The 22,156-nt window shown below is 45.2% G+C and overlaps 1 protein-coding gene across 8 annotated transcripts in view; it reads left to right on the plus strand.

The window, feature by feature from the left end:
• HIP1 (huntingtin interacting protein 1) overlaps positions 1-22,156 on the plus strand; it is a 142,968-nt gene that overhangs the window by 88,680 nt on the left and 32,132 nt on the right. For all 8 annotated transcript variants that reach the window (XM_074328415.1, XM_074328414.1, XM_019754952.2 and 5 more), the window contains exons 2-6: positions 7,007-7,070; positions 10,326-10,468; positions 10,717-10,773; positions 17,570-17,650; positions 21,844-21,920. In XM_074328415.1, coding sequence (XP_074184516.1) covers positions 7,007-7,070; positions 10,326-10,468; positions 10,717-10,773; positions 17,570-17,650; positions 21,844-21,920 — 422 coding nt within the window. The remainder of the gene's footprint in view (positions 1-7,006; positions 7,071-10,325; positions 10,469-10,716; positions 10,774-17,569; positions 17,651-21,843; positions 21,921-22,156) is intronic.

Genomic DNA, 22,156 nt, shown 5'->3' on the forward strand with positions numbered 1-22,156 from the left:
GAGTAGAGGAGTGAGTGACATGGGGTGGAATCCGGGCACCAACTATTACATAAGTATAGGAAACTCATGGTCGTAGCCTCAAACTCCTGCCTGGGAAACGTCCCGTGTCTGACGTTCCGAGGCTCTGGAGCGCCCACAGCTTGCCTTTACGAGCCCAGAATGCTGAGGCTCAGCCCTGCCTCTAAGCCCAGAAAGCCTCACCACAGAAACTGGGCAGCGGGCCTACAGCGCGGCTGGACCCTGCCTCTCGGGAACTCTGCTTGGGGAAGTGTTGGTTGGAGAACTTTGGGTCTGTTGGCTGTAGTAAGCGGGTGCTCCTGTGAGCCTGCCAGAGCTACAACAGAAAGTTCTGGGGCAGTCCTGACAAGGGCAGGCAGGACTTGAGGGTGCCTTGTAGCTATTGCTTTGGGAAGAAACTTCCATAGCCCAGTGCTAGGCTGGGTCCTTTGTGAGTGAACTGGACTCGTGCTGGGGTACTGTAACTCTGAATGTCCACACAGAAGTTGTTCCATACTTTCCTTCTTCAGGGCACTGAAGAGGTAACTCCTCAAACTCTGGTTGATGAAGGAGTGTTTGTATCAGGACCCTCTCCTGCTCAAGAGCCTTTTGTGGCTCCCTAGTATCCATCTGGTCACAATTTCCTGCCCTGATATCCAAAGCCCTCCATCAGTCTAAAAGTGGGAATTAATCCAGCCTGAACCGATCAGTCTTTTTCACAATAAACCCAAGGTTGCCTCATTTCTGTCTATATGTTTGTAATAATGGGGAAGTCTCTCATGAGACAACTTTAAGTTTATCCAGAAATGGCCTGCCTGTAGTTGTACCCATTGGCCTGGGTTTGCTCCTCTGGAGTTATTCGTCTTTCCACATGACCACCTTTCAGAATATTGATGTTCCTCTAAGTTTTCTCCAGGTCCCAGGTCCATCCCAATCCAGGTCACTCTGTTTTTAGAAGTGGTCTAGTTTGTCAGTTTCCCTCTATGAAGCCTAAAACTGAAGAGTGTTTTTATGTGTAAATTGATCTGCATGGAGAATCGGAACCACCCCCTCCCTCATTCTGAACACTATGTTCCTTTCAATACATCAGATCTCAGACTTGCATTTTGATCAGCCATATCAAGATGTTGCTTATATTAACATGAAGTTAGCAGCCAAATAAAACACTTAAATTGTCACAAGTGCCCCTGTGTCAGCGAGTCTAGATCTAAATATAGGAAATTTCCTTTATACCGACTGGGCCGCGCATCGTGAAGTTTAACCCCTTTTTCCAGACTGTGGAAACCGTTTGGATTCTGGTGCTGTGTTTCTGTGGTGTGGAGGGGACCGTGACCCAGTGCCTGAGCCACGGGGCCACACTGCGGGGCTGAGTCCCAGCTCCAGGCTGGCGGGTGGCGTGGCTTGGACAATTTGCTTAGCTTTTCTAAGCCTTGGTTTTCCCATCTGCAAAATGAAGATGATTAGTGCTAATGCTCACCTATCTTGTTATAAGACATTAATGAAATAATTAATATAAAATGCTTGCTAGACAGGGCCCAGTTGGTAGGAAGCACTCATTAGCTGCCGTTATATTGGTGATTATAACCGCTGCTACTGCTAGTTCACGTCCCCAGTCTTTTAGAAATGGCCGTTTCTTATCCCAAATCCTCCTGGCCTCATTGTCCTTTGTTTACAGTGTCCCCCTCAGCCTGAGACGCCCTGCCTCTGTTCTCCTACCTGTCCAGGTTGCAAACCTCTGCAGCGTCTTGGATGCTTCCCTCTGCTGTGTCCTCTGTAACTGGGAGCTCCTACTGGCTCCTATTGAATTTACGTTAGAGCCCACCTAACGTCGGGTTCCTACCATTTTCACTCCCATAATTTTGGTTGAGGTCTTTAGTTTTTCACTTTCTGCTAGTAATAGCTTCCTCCTTCAGCTCCCTGTCTCCAGGCTCCATCCTCCTCTGCTCCAGCTTTCACACTGTTGCTGCCCAGTCTTCCCCCAGCTGCTTCTGCCTTTTCCTGCCCACTCGCGAGCCTACTAGATGTCCATACCCAGCGCTACCACCCTTTCTGGCTTCATCCTCCTTCCTCCCTCGTATACATGCTGCCCTGCCTGCTCCAGACCTTTCCACTCTGCTGCCTTTCCTCATTGTGCTTCCTCTCCCTGGATGGCCTGTCATCCATGTCCCTGACCTAGACCTGGCCCCTGCAAGCCCCTCCGTTCAGGGCTGGCCTTGCAGATCCAGCTGACCTGGGTTGGAAGTGAATAGGATGACCTTGGGCAAGTGGCTTAGCCTTTCCGTGTGACAGTCATAAGTGGCCCTGAGTTTGCGTGCAGTGCAAATCAGAGACATAGGTAAATTGCAGGGACAGCACCTGGGACAAGTTATCCCTCTCTTCCTCTGAGAAGGCTTCCCTGAGCAGCATCACCATTTCAAGGGATTTCTTGCTCCTGAAACATTTAGAGCGCAGAACATTTCTGATTTTCACACACACACACACACACACACACACACACACACACACACAGTCTATATACTGACAGTATACTATTTTATGTAGCTTAAAAGAATTTTAAGGATTTCTTTCTTTTTTTTTGTGAGCTTGGGCACTTGATTTCTCAGGATAAACAAATATTTGTGGAATAAATTAAATCCCACCCTCACAGGTCCTTCCTTGAGGCCTTTTCTAGCATTTCTGGTCAACAGGCTATACTACTGTCTCTACAAACCCCTTTAGAACTTGACCACACCTTACTCGATTTTGGTCTACTGGATTTTGGTCTCTGGTTGTCATTTTACATGTGTATGTCCCTTATAATTCCTTACAGAATGCAGGCCACCTTTTAAGTTTATTTGGGGTGTGTGGGAAGGGGAACAGGACTTTATTGGGGTGTGTACTTCCAGGACTTTTTTCCAAGTCAAGTTGTCCTTTCAATCTTAGTCATGGAGGGGGCCGTTCAGCTTCAAGTTGTTGTCCTTTCAGTCTTAGTTGTGGAGGGCACAGCTCAGCTCCAGGTCCAATTGCTGTTGCTAGTTGCAGGGGGCACAGCCCACCATCCCTTGCGGGACTCAAGGAATCGAACCGGCAACCTTGTGGTAGAGAGGACGCGCTCCAACCAACTGAGCCATCCAGGAGCTCAGCAGCAGCTCAGCTCAAGGTGCCGTGTTCAATCTTAGTTGCAGGGGGCAGAGCCCACCATCCCTTGCAGGACTCGAGGAGTTGAACTGGCAACCTTGTGGTTGAGAGCCCACTGGCCCATGTGGGAATCGAACCGGCAGCCTTTGGAGTTAGGAGCATGGAGCTCCAACTGCCTGAGCCACCGGGCCGGCTCCCAGGCCACCTTTTAAGGGCTCAGCAAGTGTAGTGACTTTGCCCAGAGCTCTGTCTGAAGCCAGATCCATCATTGTCCTGGAGTCAGGGGAGAAGTGTGGTTTAAACTGCTGTAACAGGTGAGGAAATCTGAAGGAACGAGAATGGCTCAGAACAGGCTAGAAGCAAAAGCCGAGCAACAAGTTCCAAGGAAGGAGTTCGCAGTGTCCCCCTTAGGAGGAAGCTAGAAGCACTCGGCCTCCGTGGGGCACAAGTACTCTTCACCGGGAGATGTTGGGGAATAAATGTTTTACTTCTCATGTGCAGCATCTCTCATATGAGAGTCTACCTTGACTGGTCTCACTGTTGCCCTTCAGCCAATGGCTGTGCTCAGCAGAGCCCCATATCATGTGCTATAGGGTAGAAGGAAGGAGGCACCTGCCCTCTCCCTGTCCTCAGGAGGACCCAGTCTGATGGGGACAGGACCCTACATTAGTTTCTTGGGGCTGCCGTGACAAATTACCCCAAACTGGGTGGTTTAAAACAACAGAAATTGATTCTCTCTCTGGAGGTTAGAATTCAAAATCAAGATGTCAACACGGTCATGCTCCCTCTGAAGGATCTAGGAGAGAATCCTTCCATGCCTCTTCTAACTACTGGTGGTTGCAGTTACCCTTCGTGTTCCTTGGCTTGTAAACACATCACTCTGATCTCTGGCTCCTCTTCACATGGATGTCTTCTCCCTGTGTTCCTCTGTGTCACTGTGTCTTCACATGTCCTTCTTATAAGAACACCAGTCATATTGGGTTAGGACACCACCCTATTGCAGTATGACTTCATCCTAACTAATTATATCTGCAAAGACCCTATTTCCAAATGAAGTCACATTCATAGGTAATGGGGGATTTGGACTTGAACATGTATTTTTTGGGGAGACACAATTCAATCCACAATAGAGCTTATGCTGTTAAAGAGTTGAGTCTGGTAGGAAGAAAAAAATAAATGTGGAAAAGTAGATTTAACACATCCAAATATTACATAAACCAGATATAAAAGAACATAACTTAGTAAAACCTAGAAATAACCTATTTTATACTATATATACACATACATACACACATATACATATACACATAATGTATATGTATACATGTACATATACATTATGTATGTATATATATTTTTTCCAGATAAAGACTCAAATGTAAAAAGCAATCAATAAAACTCTTAGAAGAAAATGTAAGAGTCCACCAGGGGCAGGAGAAACCTTAAGCAAACAGAAGCTATAAAAGATAAAATGGACATACTTAACTAGATAAGGCAATCAACAATCCTAAGAACATATACAAAAATACTCAAAACTGACCAGCAGTCCAGGAAATATAAGTTAAAGTAATGATGAAATATCACTATACCCATGAGACCCAACAAAATTATAAGAAGCGGTAACCCCTGTTGGTGAGAAAGCACTTGTATATTGTCAGCGGAAAGGTGAATTGTTAGCACCTTTTAGGAAGCAAGATGGCAACCGTATTTGGATCCTGATTGTACGTAACAACGGCAAGACAGCTTTTTTATTTTGATACAATAGGGAAATATGAGCACTAACACTTGATGATATTAAGGAATTGTCTTTAAAATTTTAGGTGTGATCATACCGTTTTCCCCCGAAAATAAGAGTTAGCCAGACAATCAGCTCTAATGTGTCTTTTGGAGCAAAAATTAATAGAAGACCCGATCTTATTTTACTGTAAGACAGGGTCTCATATAATATTTTCGGGGAAACACGGTAGTATTATGGTTAATTTTTAGAGTCCTTTGTTTTAATTTCTTAGAGGTTCATACTGAATATTTACTGATAAAATGATGCAACGCCTGGGATTTACTTCAGATAATCCAGGAAGCGAAGGGGGTCAATAGGTGATGGTATAAAGCAAGGGTCAACACACTACAGACTCAGCCAAATCCAGACCACCACTTGGTTTTATAAATAAAGTTTTATTGGATTGCAGCCATTCTCATTCAGTTACATATTTGTTTAGTATCACTGAAGCTACTTTTGCACTAAGCAGAATTGAATCACTGCAATGGAGACCGTATGCTCTGCAAAGCCAGAGATATTTATATACTAACTGGCTCTTTACAGAACATCTTAGCCCTTTCTTGTCCATAAAGAAGCATGTTTGGCTACAAGTTTGTAATAGTTGATTCTGGGGACTGACAATGTGAGGGCCTATTAGACTGGTCCTCATACGTACCTGATCGGTTTGGACTTTCCATAGTGAAAAGTTAAAAAACAAAAAAAACTTTGACCTAATAATCTCTCCCCTAGGAATCTATCAGAAATAAAAGCATCAATTAAAAAGGATATATGATATTGAATGTCAACTATTATATATATATATATATATATATATATATATATATATATGCACACACATATATATTTATAGTCACGGTATGTAAAATACAGCAAAGGGAATATAGTCAACGGAATTGTAACAGCCATATATGATGTCAGAGGGGTAGTAGACGGGGGGGAGGGGGAGTATCACTTTGTGAGGGGTGTAAATGTCTAATCATTAGTTGTTTTGTGCACCTGAAACTCATATAATAAAAAATTAAAATTAAAATAAAAAGGATCTATGTATAAAAATGTTTAGTAAAATAGCTTACAGTGGTTAAAAAACAACAACAATGAAATAAATTGCCTCCCCACAGGGAAAAGACTGTAAATCATTCCCACCCACACCATGGAATATGTTCTCTTTTTAAAGAATGAACTAGAGGTTTACCATGCCACTTGGTGAATTTTTCAGGAGATATTTTCAAGTGAGAGAAGCAAAATGTGGAAAAGTGTGTATGTGACAATCCTGTTTTTATAGAACAGTGGCAAAATTAACCCTTTGGTAGGTAGCGGTGTGTGTGTATGTGTGTGTGTGTGTGTAGGATGCATAACGGTGTTAACATGGCTTGTAGTAGAATGACATCTGTAGAAGGGAAGCAAAGCAAAACAGAAAAAGGAAAAACCTGTACTTAAAACAGCCTACATATGATCCTGTGTATGTGTTTAAGTTATATTCACATGTATATGTGCTTTGCTAAATTGAAGAGGTATGATTTTTAAAACGACTTGAAAGGAATGAATATTTTTAATGCCTTTTGAAGTAAGGAAGGAAATAAAAGGGAATTTGAGTAGGCGTTACCAAGTGCCCAAGAGTAGGAAAACAAGATGAGAGTGAGCGGGGCCAGCTAGGTGGAACCTCTATGGAAGGTTCTAGCGGTGAGAGAGGAGTGGCTGGATGGTCTTTGGGCTACAGTGGCTCCCTGATCTCAGCGCCTCTTCCTCCTGCTCCCAGAGAAATAATGTTTCCCTGGGGGATGAAAAAGCCTCCCTTTGTGCAGGCTTTAATTGCCATGTTGTTGTGCCAAGTGAATGAGTGGCAGGCGGGCACAGCAGCTGGGCACAGCCAATGCCAGGCAGCAAAGCCCACTGCCTTAGGACAGCCTGGGCCAGCTGGCCTGGGAGCGCTGCCCACCTCTGCCCCCCCGCGGGGGGCCGTGCCCTGGGTCAGGGGGGGCTGCAGGGTCTGCGGAGAGGGAGAGAAGGGTCATTAGAGGGCGAGAAAAGGGTGGGGCCTCTGGGAGGGTCTCTGTCATTCTTAGAAGCTTGTTCATCTCATCCTCCTTTCCCCTCCCCCTCCCTCTTGTTTTGCAGACTGTCAGCATCAATAAGGCCATTAATACGCAGGAAGTGGCTGTAAAGGAAAAACATGCCAGAAATATCCTTTTGGATGTTGCCTGGAAGACCGACCCTGAAGGGGGTCAAACTGTGGGGAGTGAGGTCAGGGTGAGGCGTTAGGAAGGGGAACCCCCACGCAGGCCAGTCTCCTGCAGAGTTTGGTCCTTGGCAGCAGCTGGCCTCAGAGACCATGGCCTGTCAGGGTGGAAGGCACCTTCGCAGCTCACCAAAGATCCCGCTCCCCTCCCAGGACATCAGCTTTCCAGAACTGCCAAGTCCTTTGAAGTTACTTTCCTTTGAGATACTTCCTTGGGGCGGAGCTGGGCGGGCTGCAGGAGGGATTTTCACCTGTGTCATCAAAGCATTCCGTAGAGCCATAGTGACCAACCCCCTTGGGGACAGGATCATCTCTTCTCTGAGCATAGAAGCAGAACAAAGGTCTTGGCTGCAGAGGCTGGCCTAAGCCAATGCAGTTATTCACCCTAAGCCAGAAGGGGAGAAAACAGGGACCTCAAGTTCGTTTAGGGAACCAGTGACTTGAAAGTTTTTACCATGCCAAGTTGTCAGAGGCCCTAGGCTAACACCATCATGGGTCTGCGGCTTTGGGGAGAAGTGCAGGCAGCATTCTGACTGGTAGATCCCTGGGGATCTGCCCCTGAGGTATAGAGCCCAAGAGCTGGCGGCTTAGTCCCCAAAGGCCAAAGGAGGGGCTGCCAGTGGGGCTGCGCCTTTATCTGTGTGTGTGCCAGAGGTGGAGCAGGTGGAGTCTGGGCTTCTGTCTGGGGTGGGCAGTTCCCTTCCTGGGCTCATGGTGGCTGTACCACAGCCATTCAGGCCAGAGCAGCTTGCCGAGAAGCCATCCCACCTCAGTTCCTAGAGGAGAACCTCCAGGTTAGATGCCCAGAACTGGCAGGGCCTCAGGAAACGTTGCTAACAGCATGTACTGCTCTTCACTGGAGTGAAAGCAGCTTGCCTTTAGCTGAAAGATGCTTTGGCCGGAAGTAGGGATTTGCTGTGGGGTGGGGGCTATAGAACCTCTCCCGGGTATCCCAGAAGCCTGTCCAACAGTGAGCCTAGCTAGGCCTTGCCCTTTTATTTCCAGAAAAGCACAGTCCCCTTGCTTCACTGAGCCAAGAAAAACAAACCAAGAAAAGCCTTCATTATAAATGGCCCAATTGATTTAATCAGAGGGAATTACCCAGTGCTGACTCCTACCTGCTAAGGATTTGTGAGCCATCTGATTCCAGATACGACGTAAGAGAGCCACAGTTATCGAAGGCCAGTGTGCGTGTGCTTCTCTGAATGGGAGATTGGCACAGAGCGGACCAGGCCGACAATGTCAGGGACGTGTCACACCCCTCCTGGGAGGCTACCTGGGGCGAAGAAGGAACGCTGGAGGAAGGTCCAGAATCCCATCTCCGGAGCTCTCTGGCTCGCTCTGGACCTGGAGTAGGCCCCATGGGGCGCCTGTGAGACTTGATGCCCTGTCTGTCACATGAGAGAGTTGGCTGAAGATTGCAAAGTTCTTACGTTCCAGCTCTAACATTCTGTGCATCTCTCTGATAAACAATTTCTAAGTGGTAGATAAATGTTGACAATATCAACTCTTTACAGTAGGGTTTTCAAGACCAGTTAATGATATCATGAAATATTATTGATTCTTTTAAGAACATCAGGCACCCTGATGCTTCTGACTTCAGAAATGCCCTTCAGGCAGCTGTTATCCCAGGTACCAAACTGCTGAACAGGTTTCTCCCCCTGCGACCACCGTGGTTCCACTTCTGGAAGGCCAGGAACTGTCTTCTTTTTCTTTATCTGCCTGAGTGCCTTTTACAGTGCCTGACACATAATGCATACCTTAAAATGCTTATAAAATCAGAGGACTACAGAAAGGTCTTCTTGCCTCTTTCAAAGTCAGGGAGCACGGCTAGTTCCGCACCTGTTCTAGCTTCTGTTTTGCCAAACTGCTGTCAGGTAAAGTAACCCGGTCATCATGAGAAGTCAGCACATGGCAGGGACGGGCACTACCCATCTCCCTGTTGGCTTCCTTCTAGTCTGAGGGGCTGTCTTTTAGGTGAAAAGGTAAGTTATTTCAGAAATCACTCCAAGACCAAATGCTGATTTCAGCCTCCAGACCCAAAACTCTGTGTTCAAGCCTGTTCCTCTCAAAATGCAAATTTCAGTTTAGGGAAGGAACTTTATGATACCTTGCAGCTCAGAAACCAAACAGCACATGTTCTGGGTGAGTCATATAGTTTGTGACCCGAAAAAGTCTTTCTGTCCTAAATGGCACCTTGCTTCTGACCTGAGCCTTGATAAAGAACCTAAAGTTCCGAGGAAAGAGCTGTGCTTGGGGTTGATGGTGCCCAGTTCCTGGGTGTGTGAGGCCTGTTTAAGAAAATGATAACACAAGAAATGTGGGCATCCTCTGCTCACCCCAAAAGGCTCATCATTACAGCAGTCTAGAGTGCTAACTTAAAAGCGCGTAAGGCCAGATGGACATTTATTACACGTAAACCATGTCAGTCCCTGGGTGGTGGGGAGTTTGATCTCAGAAGGAAGTGGCCCTAGGATTCCACAGACAGGGAGTTCAGGGTGTCGGAAGATGAAGGCACCCCTGAGCCAGGCCAGGGAGGTTTATAGAAGAGATGGGGTAAAAGAGTCATTTTAAGTTTCGGGAAAAGACTTTTTAAACAAAGACTGCCGCTTCCAGGGCAAGAGCAGAGTGCCTGATGGGGAGCTGAGGGTGCCAGTCGGCCAGGGTGTGGGTCCCCAGCAGGGGCCAGGGCCCTCCATGAAGCACTTAGGCACGTCCTCACTTTTAAATAACAGATAAGGGAGAAGTCTGAGAAACTGTAATGTGTTGTTAAAAGGTTAGCTGTAATTACTCCCTGAAGGCCCTAACACAAGCTCAGCATACCCAGATGAAGGGCAGAGCTGGTTTTCCTGCTGTAAAGGCCATAATTCCAAGCAACTCATCTTTCCACTAAAGGCAAAGCAGAGCCATGACTGGCCCAGAGTGCATTTGTGCAAATTAGAAGAAGATACCCCTCCAAAAGACATTGCCGTCTCTGGAAATGGTCTAATAAAATGGATTTTATTAGAATGAGACACTTGCCGTCTGCCAAAAACTTGCCCAGGTGCACATATAGATCTGGGGTGTCTTAGTTGTAAGCGGTGTCTCCTCGGTCATGCCCCATGCCCTGAACTACTGCACAGCCCTCCACAGTGGCCTGTTGCAGGTTCAGCCCCCACAGGTTGGCTGTGCCTTTTGTTTTCCATGACCCTCCCTCACCATGCATACTGGGCACCCACCATGAGAAAGGGGCGCAGACCTTTTGGTCTGTGGTCAACCGGCTGCCCCTCTCCAGCAATGCTGTGCTCTGCTGGAAGTTCTGCCACGTGTTCCACAAACTCCTCCGAGATGGACACCCAAATGTGAGTTCCTGGGACTGCGGGGGATGGCTGGGGGCAAGGGACCCATGTGGGGAAAGTGATTGCCTGCGCCACAAAGGCCACTGTCCACTCCTGCACGGAGGATGGCAACTGCCCCTTTCTCCTGGCCTTTTGGTAACTGATTTGAGGTGGGTTTGCATCTCTGGTCAGCTTCTCTGCCCCACCCCAGACCCAACTTTTACCATCCTCTCTCCCCTCTCCTCTCATAGGCTGTTCTCTTCCCTCCCTAGGTCCTGAAGGACTCTCTGAGATACAAAAACGAACTGAGTGACATGAGCAGGATGTGGGTGAGTTTGCACGTGCCTCCAGGGGCTACTTGTGCCTCCCTGTCCTTTCCCAGAGGCCACAGAACAAGGTCTATGGAATGGAACACATTCGTCTCTTTCAACTTCTTTAGGATTTCTCTCATGAGCATCAGGGAGGGGTTAAGGGTACCCCCAAATAGTACCAGGATACACACAGTCTTACCTGGGGTCCCTGAAAGCTGTAGAGAAGTTCTAGGGCCCGGAAGCTTCTCCTGCCAGTGGCACCTCATGTGACAACACTCTCCAGGCATTGAGATCCCTCAGCAATGACATTGCCAGTTCCCGCTTCTCTCCTCCCACTAGTCCTGTTGAGGCTACAGTATGTTGACAACGAGCATTTGCAATTCGTAATGTCAGTCAGTGCCTGTCCTTTCCTGTAGGGGTTCTCAGTGCCTTAGGATGAGGGAGGACGTAGGTGACATTGTCAGAATCAATTGAAAAGGAACACACACCAGAATCCCTCTAAATTCTGATATTCAAGGAATATGTGTATGGATGGGGGGTAATCTGCATTTTGAAGAATCTCCTCAGTTGATTCTGATGTGTGCCTTTGTCCCTACTGATTGATAACGACTACTTTAGCCTTTTTCTTCAAATTCTTACCTGTATCTATCTATACTCATAAAACGTTAGTACTGTGTAGTCCAGCCTACCCATTACAGATGAGCGACTACAGGTTCAGAGAGGGAGGCGGCTTTTCCTAAGTCACAGGGCTAATTAACCTGAACAAAGCTGAGAATTGTCCCCAAACCTCCCAACTGGATGCTAGAGAGCTTCCTATTATATCCCTAACCATGAAGAGCTTAGGTCTTTTTCCTTCTTGTTAGAATTTGCCTGGTATATCTTTTTCCATCCTTTTATTTTTGACCTTCCTATATTTTTATATCTCAGAAATATCACAAATAGCAGTTAGTTGGATTTTGTTGTTGATCTATTGAAAAATGGAAGTCTTGGTCTTTTAACTGTGCACTTGCTCCATTTGCATTTATCATAATGCATGATGTTTAGATTTATGTCTCCAATTTTATTCTGTGCTATTTGTTCCATCTGTCCTGTTTGTATTTTTCTCATTCCTCGTCTGCTTTTGGATTGATTATATTTTTCTCATTCCATTTCTCACTCAAATCCTCTGCTTTTTTGTTTTATTTTTTTGTGTGTGATCTATTAATTACAAAATACATGTTTAGTTTATCAAGGTCTAAAATTCATATCTTTATCTGTTTCTTGTATAACGCAAAGACCTTAGAATATTTTAACTCCACTCTCTCTCAACTTGTATGTTATTGTTGTCATGTATTTTAATTTTGGTTATGTGTTTCTTTTTAAACCCTATATTTTATTTTGTTTTATTCTTTTCTTTTTTTTAAGATTTTATTGGGGAAGGGGAACAGGACTTTATTGGGGAACAGTGTGTACTTCCAGGCCTTTTTTTTTTCCAAGTCAAGTTGTTGTCCTTTCAATCTTAGTTGTGGAGGGTGCCGTTCAGCTTCAAGTTGTTGTCATTTCAGTCTTAGTTGTGGAGGGCGCAGCTAAGCTCCAGGTCCAGTTGCCGTTGCTAGTTGCAGGGGGCACAGCCTACCATCCCTTGCGGGACTCGAGGAGTTGAAGCTGGCAACCTTGTGGTTGAGAGCCCACTGGCCCATGTGGGAATCGAACCAGCAGCCTTCAGAGTTAAGAGCATGGTGCTCTAACCGCCTGAGCCACCGGGCCGACCCCTATTTTGTTTTATTCTGTGCTCTTTATTTCTTCCTACATCTCAGACCTTCTGTCTGGGATCACTTTCGTTCTCCCTGAATTATTTCCTTTAGAACTTCTTTTAGTGAGAGTCTGCTGGTGACCAACAACCATTTTTACTTGTTTCAGAATGTCTTTATTTCACCCTCATTCATGGAAGATATTTTCTCTAGATTTAGAATTCTGCTATGACAGTTATTTTCTCTCTCGCATGGAACATAGTGTTCAAGATATCCTTCCACTGATTTCTAGCTTCCATCATTTTCATGAAGTCTGCTGTCAGACTTACCATTGCCCCTTGGAAGCTAATCTGGGGTTCTTTTTCCTGGCTGTTTTTAATATCCTAGTATGTGTCTAGGTGTGAATTTATTTTGAATTCTTTAGACTTCTTAAATCTGTGGGTTAGAATCTTGCACCAGTTATGAAAAATTATCATTGTCTCTTCAAATAATTGTGTTTGCTCCTCCATTCTGTCTTTTCCTCTGAGCCTTTGGTTAGAAGTATGTTAGACTTTCTCACTCTATCTTCCATTTTTTAAACTGCTATTTCATTTTTTTTCTACCTGTTTGTCTCTACTTCATTCTGGATAATTTCATTAGATGTGGCTTTCAGTTCACTTGTTACCTCTTTGGCTGGGTCTAATCTGTAATTAAACTTCTCCATAATGTTTTCAACTTTAGTATAGTTTTCATTTCTCGGAGTTTTGTGTTTTTTTCCCAAATCTTATTGGCATTTTTAATAATTTCTTTTTCCCTGCATATATTTTGAAACAGTCTCTTATTTATTTAGGCATATTAAACAGCGATTTCATGTATCATTTTATTTCCGCTTTTTCTGTCTCCCCCCACCCCTCCGGTTCAAGCCGTTGTTTCTCAGTCTAGTTGTGTAGGACGCAGCTCCCTGGCTCATGCTGGTATTATGACTCTTGTGCTCCCCGCGACGAGGCAGCCAGTCACCAGTAGTTGGTTGGCCACTCACAGCAGCCCACAGCAGTTTTCCCCGGCTCCTGGCATCTCACGCCAGCCCAGCTCCAGGGAGAGCTGTTGTTCAGAATCTTAGCTGTAGAGGGCGCAGCTCACTGGCCCATGTGGGAATCTAACCGGCGATCTCGGTGTTGGGAGCACGGTGCCCCAACCACCTGAGCAACCAGGCCAGCCCCTATATATCATTTTTTTATACTTCCATTATCTAAAGCCCTTAGAACTCTGTTTCTGCCATCTGTTTTGGTGAATTTTGCTCATGTTATGCAGTTTTTTGTTTTTTGGTTTTTTTCCCTGTTAGTAATTTCTTGCTGTGAGCTGCTCATTTTCATTGGAATTTTATTTGTGGGACTTCTTTGGAGCCTGTAATAAAAGGTTCCTCTAGGGAGAATTGGCTTCCTTTGGGATCACTCTAAATTCTCAGCGTAAGGTTCTGTGCGTTCCAGGCAGAATCCCTTGAGGACTGGTTCATGGGTCCAATTCTCAGCAGCAGTTTTTCCCTCCCTCTGATCCCAGCAGTGGTTTGAGGTGGTAGATTTTCTTTGCAGTCCTCAGGGAGGACTTCTTCAGTGTAGGAGTGAAGGTGTATGTTCTTTTCTTCTTTTTTTATTTTACTTATTTTATAAATTATATTGGGGACCAGTGTGTTTCTTCAGGGCCCATCAGCTCCAAGTCGTTGTCCTTCAATCTAGTTGTGAAGGCGCAGTTCAGCTCCAAGTCCAGTGGCTGTTTTCAATCTTTAGTTGCAGGGGGTGCAGCCCACCATCCCATGTGGGAATTGAACCTGCAACCTTGTTGAGAGCTTGCGCTCTAACCAACTGAGCCATCTGGCCACCCGGTGTATGTTATTTTCAATTTGCCTTTAGTCCCCTTGAACCCAGGAGGCAACCTTTTGGCTTTTCTGCTAGACTCTCAACTTGGGTAGGCCAGAGCCCTGCCTTCTGTTCACCACCTGGCCCTTGAGGCCCAGAAAAATCAAAGTACAGATTCACCTGGTGTGACAAAGTCTCCCCCTGCCCCCAACTTCATTACCCCAGCATTCCATTTACTCTCCCAGTATCTGTGTTTACTCAGCCCTGATCTGAGGATTCCATACTCTCTTGTTAGTTCATTAATGCCTTCAAAAAATTTAAATATTTTGCCCAATATTGTTAGCATTTTTTAGTGAGAAGGCCAACCCTGGTAACTAACTTACCTTATTATCCAAAATAGAATTCTTTTAGGTCTTTTTTCCTATGTAGTCTGTCTCTTCCAATTGCCTAAGAGTTTCTGAAGTTAGAAACTTCTTTTACTTTATTATACTTTTAAATAAGACCTTTTTTTTTTTTAACAGTTGTTTTAGGTTCATAGCAAAATTGAGTAGAAAGTACAAAGATTCCCCACCACCACCACAACCTACAATGCCTGGCAACCACTGATCTTTTCTCTTCCTCATAGTTTTGCATTTTCCAGAATGTCATATAGTTGGAATCATACAGTAAGTATGATCATACAGCCTTTTCAGATTGGCTTCTTTCACTTAATAATATGCATTTAAGGTTCCTCCATGGACCGATATATTGTCATGGTCCAATTGCTCATTCTTTTTAGCACTCGGTAATATTCCATTGTCTGGATATACCACAGTTGATTTATCCATTCACCTACTAAAGGGCATCTTGGTTGCTTCCAAGTTTGGGCAATTACAAATAAAGCTGCTATAATACCCATGTGTAGGTTTTTGTTTGGAGATAAGTTGTCAACTCCTTTGGGTAAAAACCAAGGAGTACCACTGCTGAATCATATGGTCAGAGTATGCTAAGCTTCCTAAAAAATTGGCAAACTGTCTTCCAAAGTGGCTGTAGCATTTTGCATTCCCACCAGCATGACTGAAAGTTCCTTTTGCTCGATATCCTCATTAGCATTTGGTGAATTGCCAGTGTTTTGGATTTTGAACATTCTAATAGGTGTATGGTACTATCTTATTGTGTTAATTTGCATTTCCTGGTGACATATGATGTCTTTTCATATGCTTATTTGCCATCTGTATATCTTCTTTGGTGAGGTGTCTGTTAAGGTCTCTTGGCCAATTTTTTAATTAGATTGTTTTCTTATTGTTGAGTGAAGAGTTCCTCGTATATTTTGGATAACAGTCCTTTATCAAATGTGTCTTTTGCAAATATTTTCTCCCCGCAGTCTGTGGCTTATCTTCTCATTCTCTTGACATTGTCTTTTGTAGAGTGAAAGTTTTTAATTTTAATGAAGTCCAGCTGATCAATTATTTTTTTCATATTTCATGTCTTTGGTGTTATGTCTAAGAAGTCATCACTATTCTCAAGGTCACCTAGGTTTTCTCCTGTGTTATCTTCGAGGAGTGTTATAGTCTTGCATTTTACATTTAATTCTATTGTCCATTCATCTTTTACTTTTTGACTCTTGTGCATTTCCATGTAAAGGGTAGTTGTCTTTGATGGTGAGAATATTTTTGTTTCTTTTTCTGCTTTTCAGTACTTTCCAATTTTTCTATAATAAACAAATATGTGAAAGTTAACAAAATATGAATCTTCATAGAAAATTAATACATTATGAAATACTGTCATCTCTGGCATTAGTATGTTTAACCTCTGATCACTCAGCTCCCTTTTGTGTCATTTGAGGCATGTTTCAATGGGGTTTCTTTACTCTAGAGGATATAGATACACTTAAAAGAAAACAGGGAAGTCAAAACTCATGGGGTGCCACAGCTGTTCAGCGTAAGGTTCTTTGTGCCCCCGTATTCCTCCTCTTTTGTATGTAACTGGAGTTGCCAGCATTGCTCTGTTCTTCAATCCTAGCTTCTTCACAAACACACAGAATGTGACTGCATGAGCAGACTCCATGGAAAGGCTCATTCTTCACCTGCTAGGATTAGTCTCATCTCAAATCCCCACCCATGTGTAACACTGCAGATGCTCTTAGTCCTTTGAAGTCCATCTGGAGGAGGTGTTTCCTCTCCTGTGCTTGGAGAGACAGAAGGAAGGAAATAGCCCATTGCTAGACTGTGATTACTAAGTAGGAGACTTAAAATTCTTAAATAAGAAGCCCTTGTCCAGAATTTATCCAAAGGAAGGCCTCATGTTCGCACACAAGATTCTGCTGTTAGAACATTCATTGAAACATAGTTTATAATAAAAAAACTTGCCTACAACAGTGGGGCATCGGTTTGATAAATTACAGTATGTACTTATAGTGTACTGGGCAGTCACTAAAAATAATGATACAGAAGAAAGTTTAAGAAAATAGAAAAAGTTGCAGTATATTAAGTAAAAAGAGACAAGTTGATTCCATTTTATATTTTAAAATAAAGGTGGAGCACAGAGGATTTTTAGGGCAGTAAAACTACTCTATATGATATTATAATGGTAATACATTTCATTATATATTTATAAAAAACTCATAGGATATACAACACTAAGAGTGAACTCTAGGGGTGGCCGGTTAGTTCAGCTAGTTAGAGCGCAGTGCTCTTAACAACAAGGTTGCCAGTTCGATCCCCACATGGGCCACTGTGAGCTGTACCCTCCACAACTAGATTGAAACAACTACTTGAGTTGGAGCTGATGGGTCCTGGATAAACACACAAAATTAAAAAAAAAAAAGTTTAAAAAAAAAGAGCAAACCTTAATGTAAGATTTACTTTGGATGATAATGATGAGTCAATGTAAGTTCATCAGTTGTAACAAATATCCCACCCTGGTACAGGGCGATGACAGTGGGTGGGTGGGGGGGGTTATGTATGTGCAAGGGATATAAATCTCTATTATTTCTGTTTAATTTTGCTAAAACCACTCTAAAAGTATTCTATTGAAATTGAAAAAAAAAACCAAAACATTTTGTACCCAAAAATGTTAGCCATAATTATACCTGGTGTTTAGATTAAGGGTGATTTGTTCATGTACTTTTCTATACTTTCCAAACTTTTAACAATGGACATTTGTTATTTTCGTAGTCAGAAAAAAAATTGTTTTTGATGAAGCCTGGCTGTGGGTCTCTCAACTTACATGTTCTTAGTGTTGATGCCCTACTTTCCTTCCTCTTCCTGGAAGGGCCACCTGAGTGAGGGGTATGGACAGCTTTGCAGCATCTACCTCAAACTGCTGAGAACGAAGATGGAATACCACACCAAAGTGAGTCTCTGCTGACAGTTCTGCTCCCCCCGCAGTCTCCTCAGCAAATCTATGGCCTGACTTGTCAGGTCTTTCAGGAAATAAGACAGCCTGGCTTCTCAGGGAGTATTTATACCAAATCCCAGCTGTGTGAGGGGAAACGTTTTACAGGGCAACCACAGTCAGGCCCCGGGATGTGGCCTATGTCTTCTGCATTTTTTTGTTCCCCATTTTGCAAACAGAAAGTGGAACTCTATCCAGTGGGTTGCCCTATGAAAATATTTTAAAAGCACTATTAATAAAACCCAATTTCTTCCACATACAACCTTCTTTTAATTAATACATAACTTTCGTCAGTGTTCCTTATGCACCTAATACATGTAAAACTGTGCTCGGCACCAGGTAGCATATAAGAATAAGTAAGGTGTGCATTTCAGGACTTTACAGAGTCAGTGGGAAAAGAAGGGTTACATGCTCGCAATGGCCGTGTATAGTGCAAAGCAGTTATGTGTGCCTGTGGAGAAGTGCCAGAGACGTTCTGAAATGAGGGAGGGTTATGGTGTCTGAAAGGGCAAGATGAAAGGAGTGGGGCTTGAGGTGGACTTTGAATGATACACGTGGTGTGAATAGGTGGTGGGGAAGAATGGCCTGCCAGGGGGGAGAGAAAATGGCCTGAATTAGGAAGCTGGCAGTAGAAATGGAGAAGGGAGGAGATTTAAGACCAAGTAACATAATCTAGTGTCTTTTATGTCCATTATCTTTCACGAACTTGAGGGGTAGCTTTGGTTCGTGGAAACCATTCCAGTCTATTAAACCTTTTATGTACATCACGTAATCCTCGCAGCAACCCGATAAGGTAGGTACCATGTTTTCCCGAAAATAAGACCTAGCCAGACAATCAGCTCTAATGCGTCTTTTGGAGTAAAACTTAATGTAAGACCCAGTCTTATATATTATGTAAGACTGGGTATAATTTAATATAATATAATACCTGGTCTTAATTTTCTCTAAATATATATATATATATATATATATATATATATATATACACACACACACACACACACACACACACACACACACATACACATCCTTATATATAAAATAATATGTATTATGTTACTATAATATAATATAAGACTGGTATAATATAATACAATACAATATAATATAATATAATATAATATAATATAATATAATATAATATAATATAATATAATAATACCCAGTCTTATTTTACTATAATATAAGACCAGGTATAATATAATATAATACCAGGTCTTATATTAATTTTTGCTCCAAAAAACGCATTAGAGCTGATTGTGCGACTTATTTTCGGGGAAACACGGTATTACATTGTAGGAGTTTGAAACTTGGAGAGTGGTTGAGTCCCTGCCTGAGTCGCATAGCTCCTCAGTGGTGAGGTGGAGATTTGAACCCAGGCCCGATGACACTACAGCCCATGCTGCTCAGTGGCCTCCTTTACCTCCCCTCATGTCTCAGGGAGTGCCTGCCAGTGGCCAGAACTGGGTAGGCTCTGAAGACAGAAAGGTGAGTAGACTTTGCCCCTGCCTTCAGGAGCCGCACTTTGGTTAGGAGAGAAGTGGTACAGGGAGAGAAGATAGTGCAGTAAGGACGAGGACTGAGAGAATTCGATGGGGATGCAAAAGCACGTAAGGAGGAGTCTAGCCCAGACTCGGACAGCCAGGTAGGCTTTTCAGAGGCAGTGACACCTGAGTTTCAGTCATGGAATGTTACAGGTACCTGTGCTGCATAACACATCACCCCAAAACTTCGTGGCTTGCAACAATAATAATCCTTTATTATCTCTCACACTTTGTGTCAGTCAGGAGTTCCGGAAGAGCTTGGCTGGGCAGTCCTGGGAGGGGATCGCATACAGCTGCAGTCAGATGCCGGCTGTAACTGCAACAGTGTGGGACTAGCCTGGCATCTCTCTCTTCTGAATTCTCAGGGCTAGCTGGGGCTTCCTCACGACCTGGTGAAGTTTCCCAAGGGAACAAGGTAGAAGGGCATGGCATTTTTAAGGCCTAGCCGTAGAAGTTACAAAGCATCCCTCTCACTGTCCTGTATAGTCTGAGGCAGTCACAAAGGTCCCTAGATTCAAATAGAGGGGACAGAGACCGCACCACTCCAGGGGAGAATGTCAAAGTCACTTTGTAAAAAGAGCCTTTAGAAGGGGATACGTTGTGGCAGCAGTCTCTGGGGAATACAGTCTGGCACAGCCCGCCCTCTGGCCCCACAGTTCACAGCCCTCCCCACTTTCAGAATACACTCAGCTTTCACCCAGACCTGTCTGCCACATAGCAGGTAGAGGGGAAGGGGCCAACGAAGAAGGGCGGGGTGGGCATTCCAGGCAGAGGACTCAGCTGGAAACAGGGGGCCCGAGGCCCTGGACACTTTGGTGTTCGTGTGGAACTAGCAGTAGATCCACATTAGTGTGTGAAGCGGGCAGGGTGGAGAGCAGCAGGCCACTGGATGGGTGGGTGCTCGAGACCATCTCAGTCGTTGTGGAGGGTGCACTTGGGGAACCGGACTGTCAGCGTGGGAGACGGTGAGAGCCAATTAGGACGCTTATCCGTGAGACAGACAAGGGATGGAACTTCCTGAAGACCAGCAGGAAAGGGAGGGGGGGGCATTAGCTAGAAGGGGCTACGGGACCATGGGAAAGACTTGGGCAACAGGAAGAGGGGCAGGAGTGTAGGGAGGTGGAGTGTGGCTCTGCGGGCTCCGAGAGGACAGAGGATAGGTGTGCATGTCTCCTTGTGTCCTCTGAGCGGCCCAGCAGGTAGCTTAGAACAGGTGCTCAACCAGGATTTGTTGGATGAGTGAGAAAATAAATCGGAACATAGGTCGGATCGAATAGACACAGGAGGGGCTGATCCTGAGTCAGGGAAGAGGCAGCCTTCTCTGTTGAAGCTGGAGGAATGGAAGGGCAGCCTGGCACATCCGGAGCAGGGTGGCTGAGGGAGTTACCAGTGAGAGAAGGAAGGTGCGTGCTGCGGGGATGGCTCCGGCCGGGCACCAGGTTTGAGAGGGAACAGTTATGGAGAGAAAGGGGACCCGTCCAGGCAGTAACAGGACTGTGATGAGGCACTAAGAGCGTGATTTAATAGTGACTCCAGCTCTGAATCCTTCTCCAGGGACACTTGGCAGCTGGTACGAGGCACAGGGCATGTGGCAAAGAGCCAAGCTCACCAGGTTTAACAGGTGGAAGCACAGGCAGCAAGAATGGTGAGGGCCTGGGAGAAGGGGCTCAGGTCACCACAATTTACAGACTGAGAGAGAATGTAAGTCCAGCTAGAAGGGGACAATAAGGAGCTGGCCGTGTCTGAGACAGTGGAACCTGAGGTGGGCCTGAGGGTAGAAGGTGGGCAAGGGCCCAGTGGTGTAGCCGGAGAGTGAGGTGCCGGAGTGGACGGTGTCTGTCTTCAGAGCCGAAAGTGTTCACACTGGCATTCAGCGTCCCCCTGGCTGCGCTGACCGTCCATCTCCCTGTGCCCACCTCCACTTTTGCCTTGGCCTTGTGTTCCATCTGCTGCAGACACACCACACTGAGGAGGGGAAAGTGGTACGGATACTTCTCAAGGATGGTTGATACAAAGTAGTTTCTCCTGACTTTGGGGGTGCACGATGTAATACTTTCCTACCTTCAAGTTTATTTTCCTGGTTATGTTTTGTGGAAGCTAATATGAGAATGGGTTTGCCTTCCCTGAACCCATAATGGCAGCTTTGGGAAATCGCCAAAGGACAGTAGGAACCTAGATAGGATTCAGAATGTAGTGGGGGTAACAAATGCCACACTGCCTGCGTCTCACGGCTGGTTGGAGGCCGACCACTCTCAGAGCAGGGGTATCATTGCAACACAGAAGAGCGTCTTTAAAAGAGTGTCCCAGGGCACAGATTGTTAGGGGGAGCCCTCTCCTGGCTCCCCGGCATGGAAAGGGGGCTTCACCTCTGATGGTGGGTAGTGGATGTTCTTTGCTGTGAGCCAGTCAAGGGGTGTGTGTGGGGTGGGGGGGTTGTGTGCCCTGACACCGTTACCGGGAAGAGTGTAGGCGCGAGCCATATGCGTGCATGTCACACAAGCAGAGTCCAGCCTGCTGCTGTCCCAGCTTGGTGTCGGCTTCTTTGTGCTGACTCAGGAGCACTCGAGATACCCTGCTCTGACTTCCCTTCCTCGTCTTCCCTTCCAGAATCCCAGGTTCCCAGGCAACCTTCAGATGAGTGACCGGCAGCTGGATGAGGCTGGAGAGAGTGATGTTAACAACTTGTAAGTATCTGTCCTCTGGAGGAAAGCTTTTGTAGAGTCTTATCACTTTCCATTAGGGTCACAGAGGGCCAGATGGTGGGGCAGGGGTTGGGGTGGCCACTTACTGCTGGTGCCTCATCCAGAGCCCTTCCAGTCCGTCTCATACTCTGTCCTCTTCCCTGTGCCCTTCCATCCTCCCAACCCAGTATGGTACCTGCCCCCTCCCTTTGCCACTGTCACTGTTGAATTCACCCTGC

Source organism: Rhinolophus sinicus, linkage group LG03, assembly GCF_036562045.2.
Source record: "Rhinolophus sinicus isolate RSC01 linkage group LG03, ASM3656204v1, whole genome shotgun sequence".
Taxonomy (NCBI): Eukaryota; Metazoa; Chordata; class Mammalia; order Chiroptera; family Rhinolophidae; genus Rhinolophus; species Rhinolophus sinicus.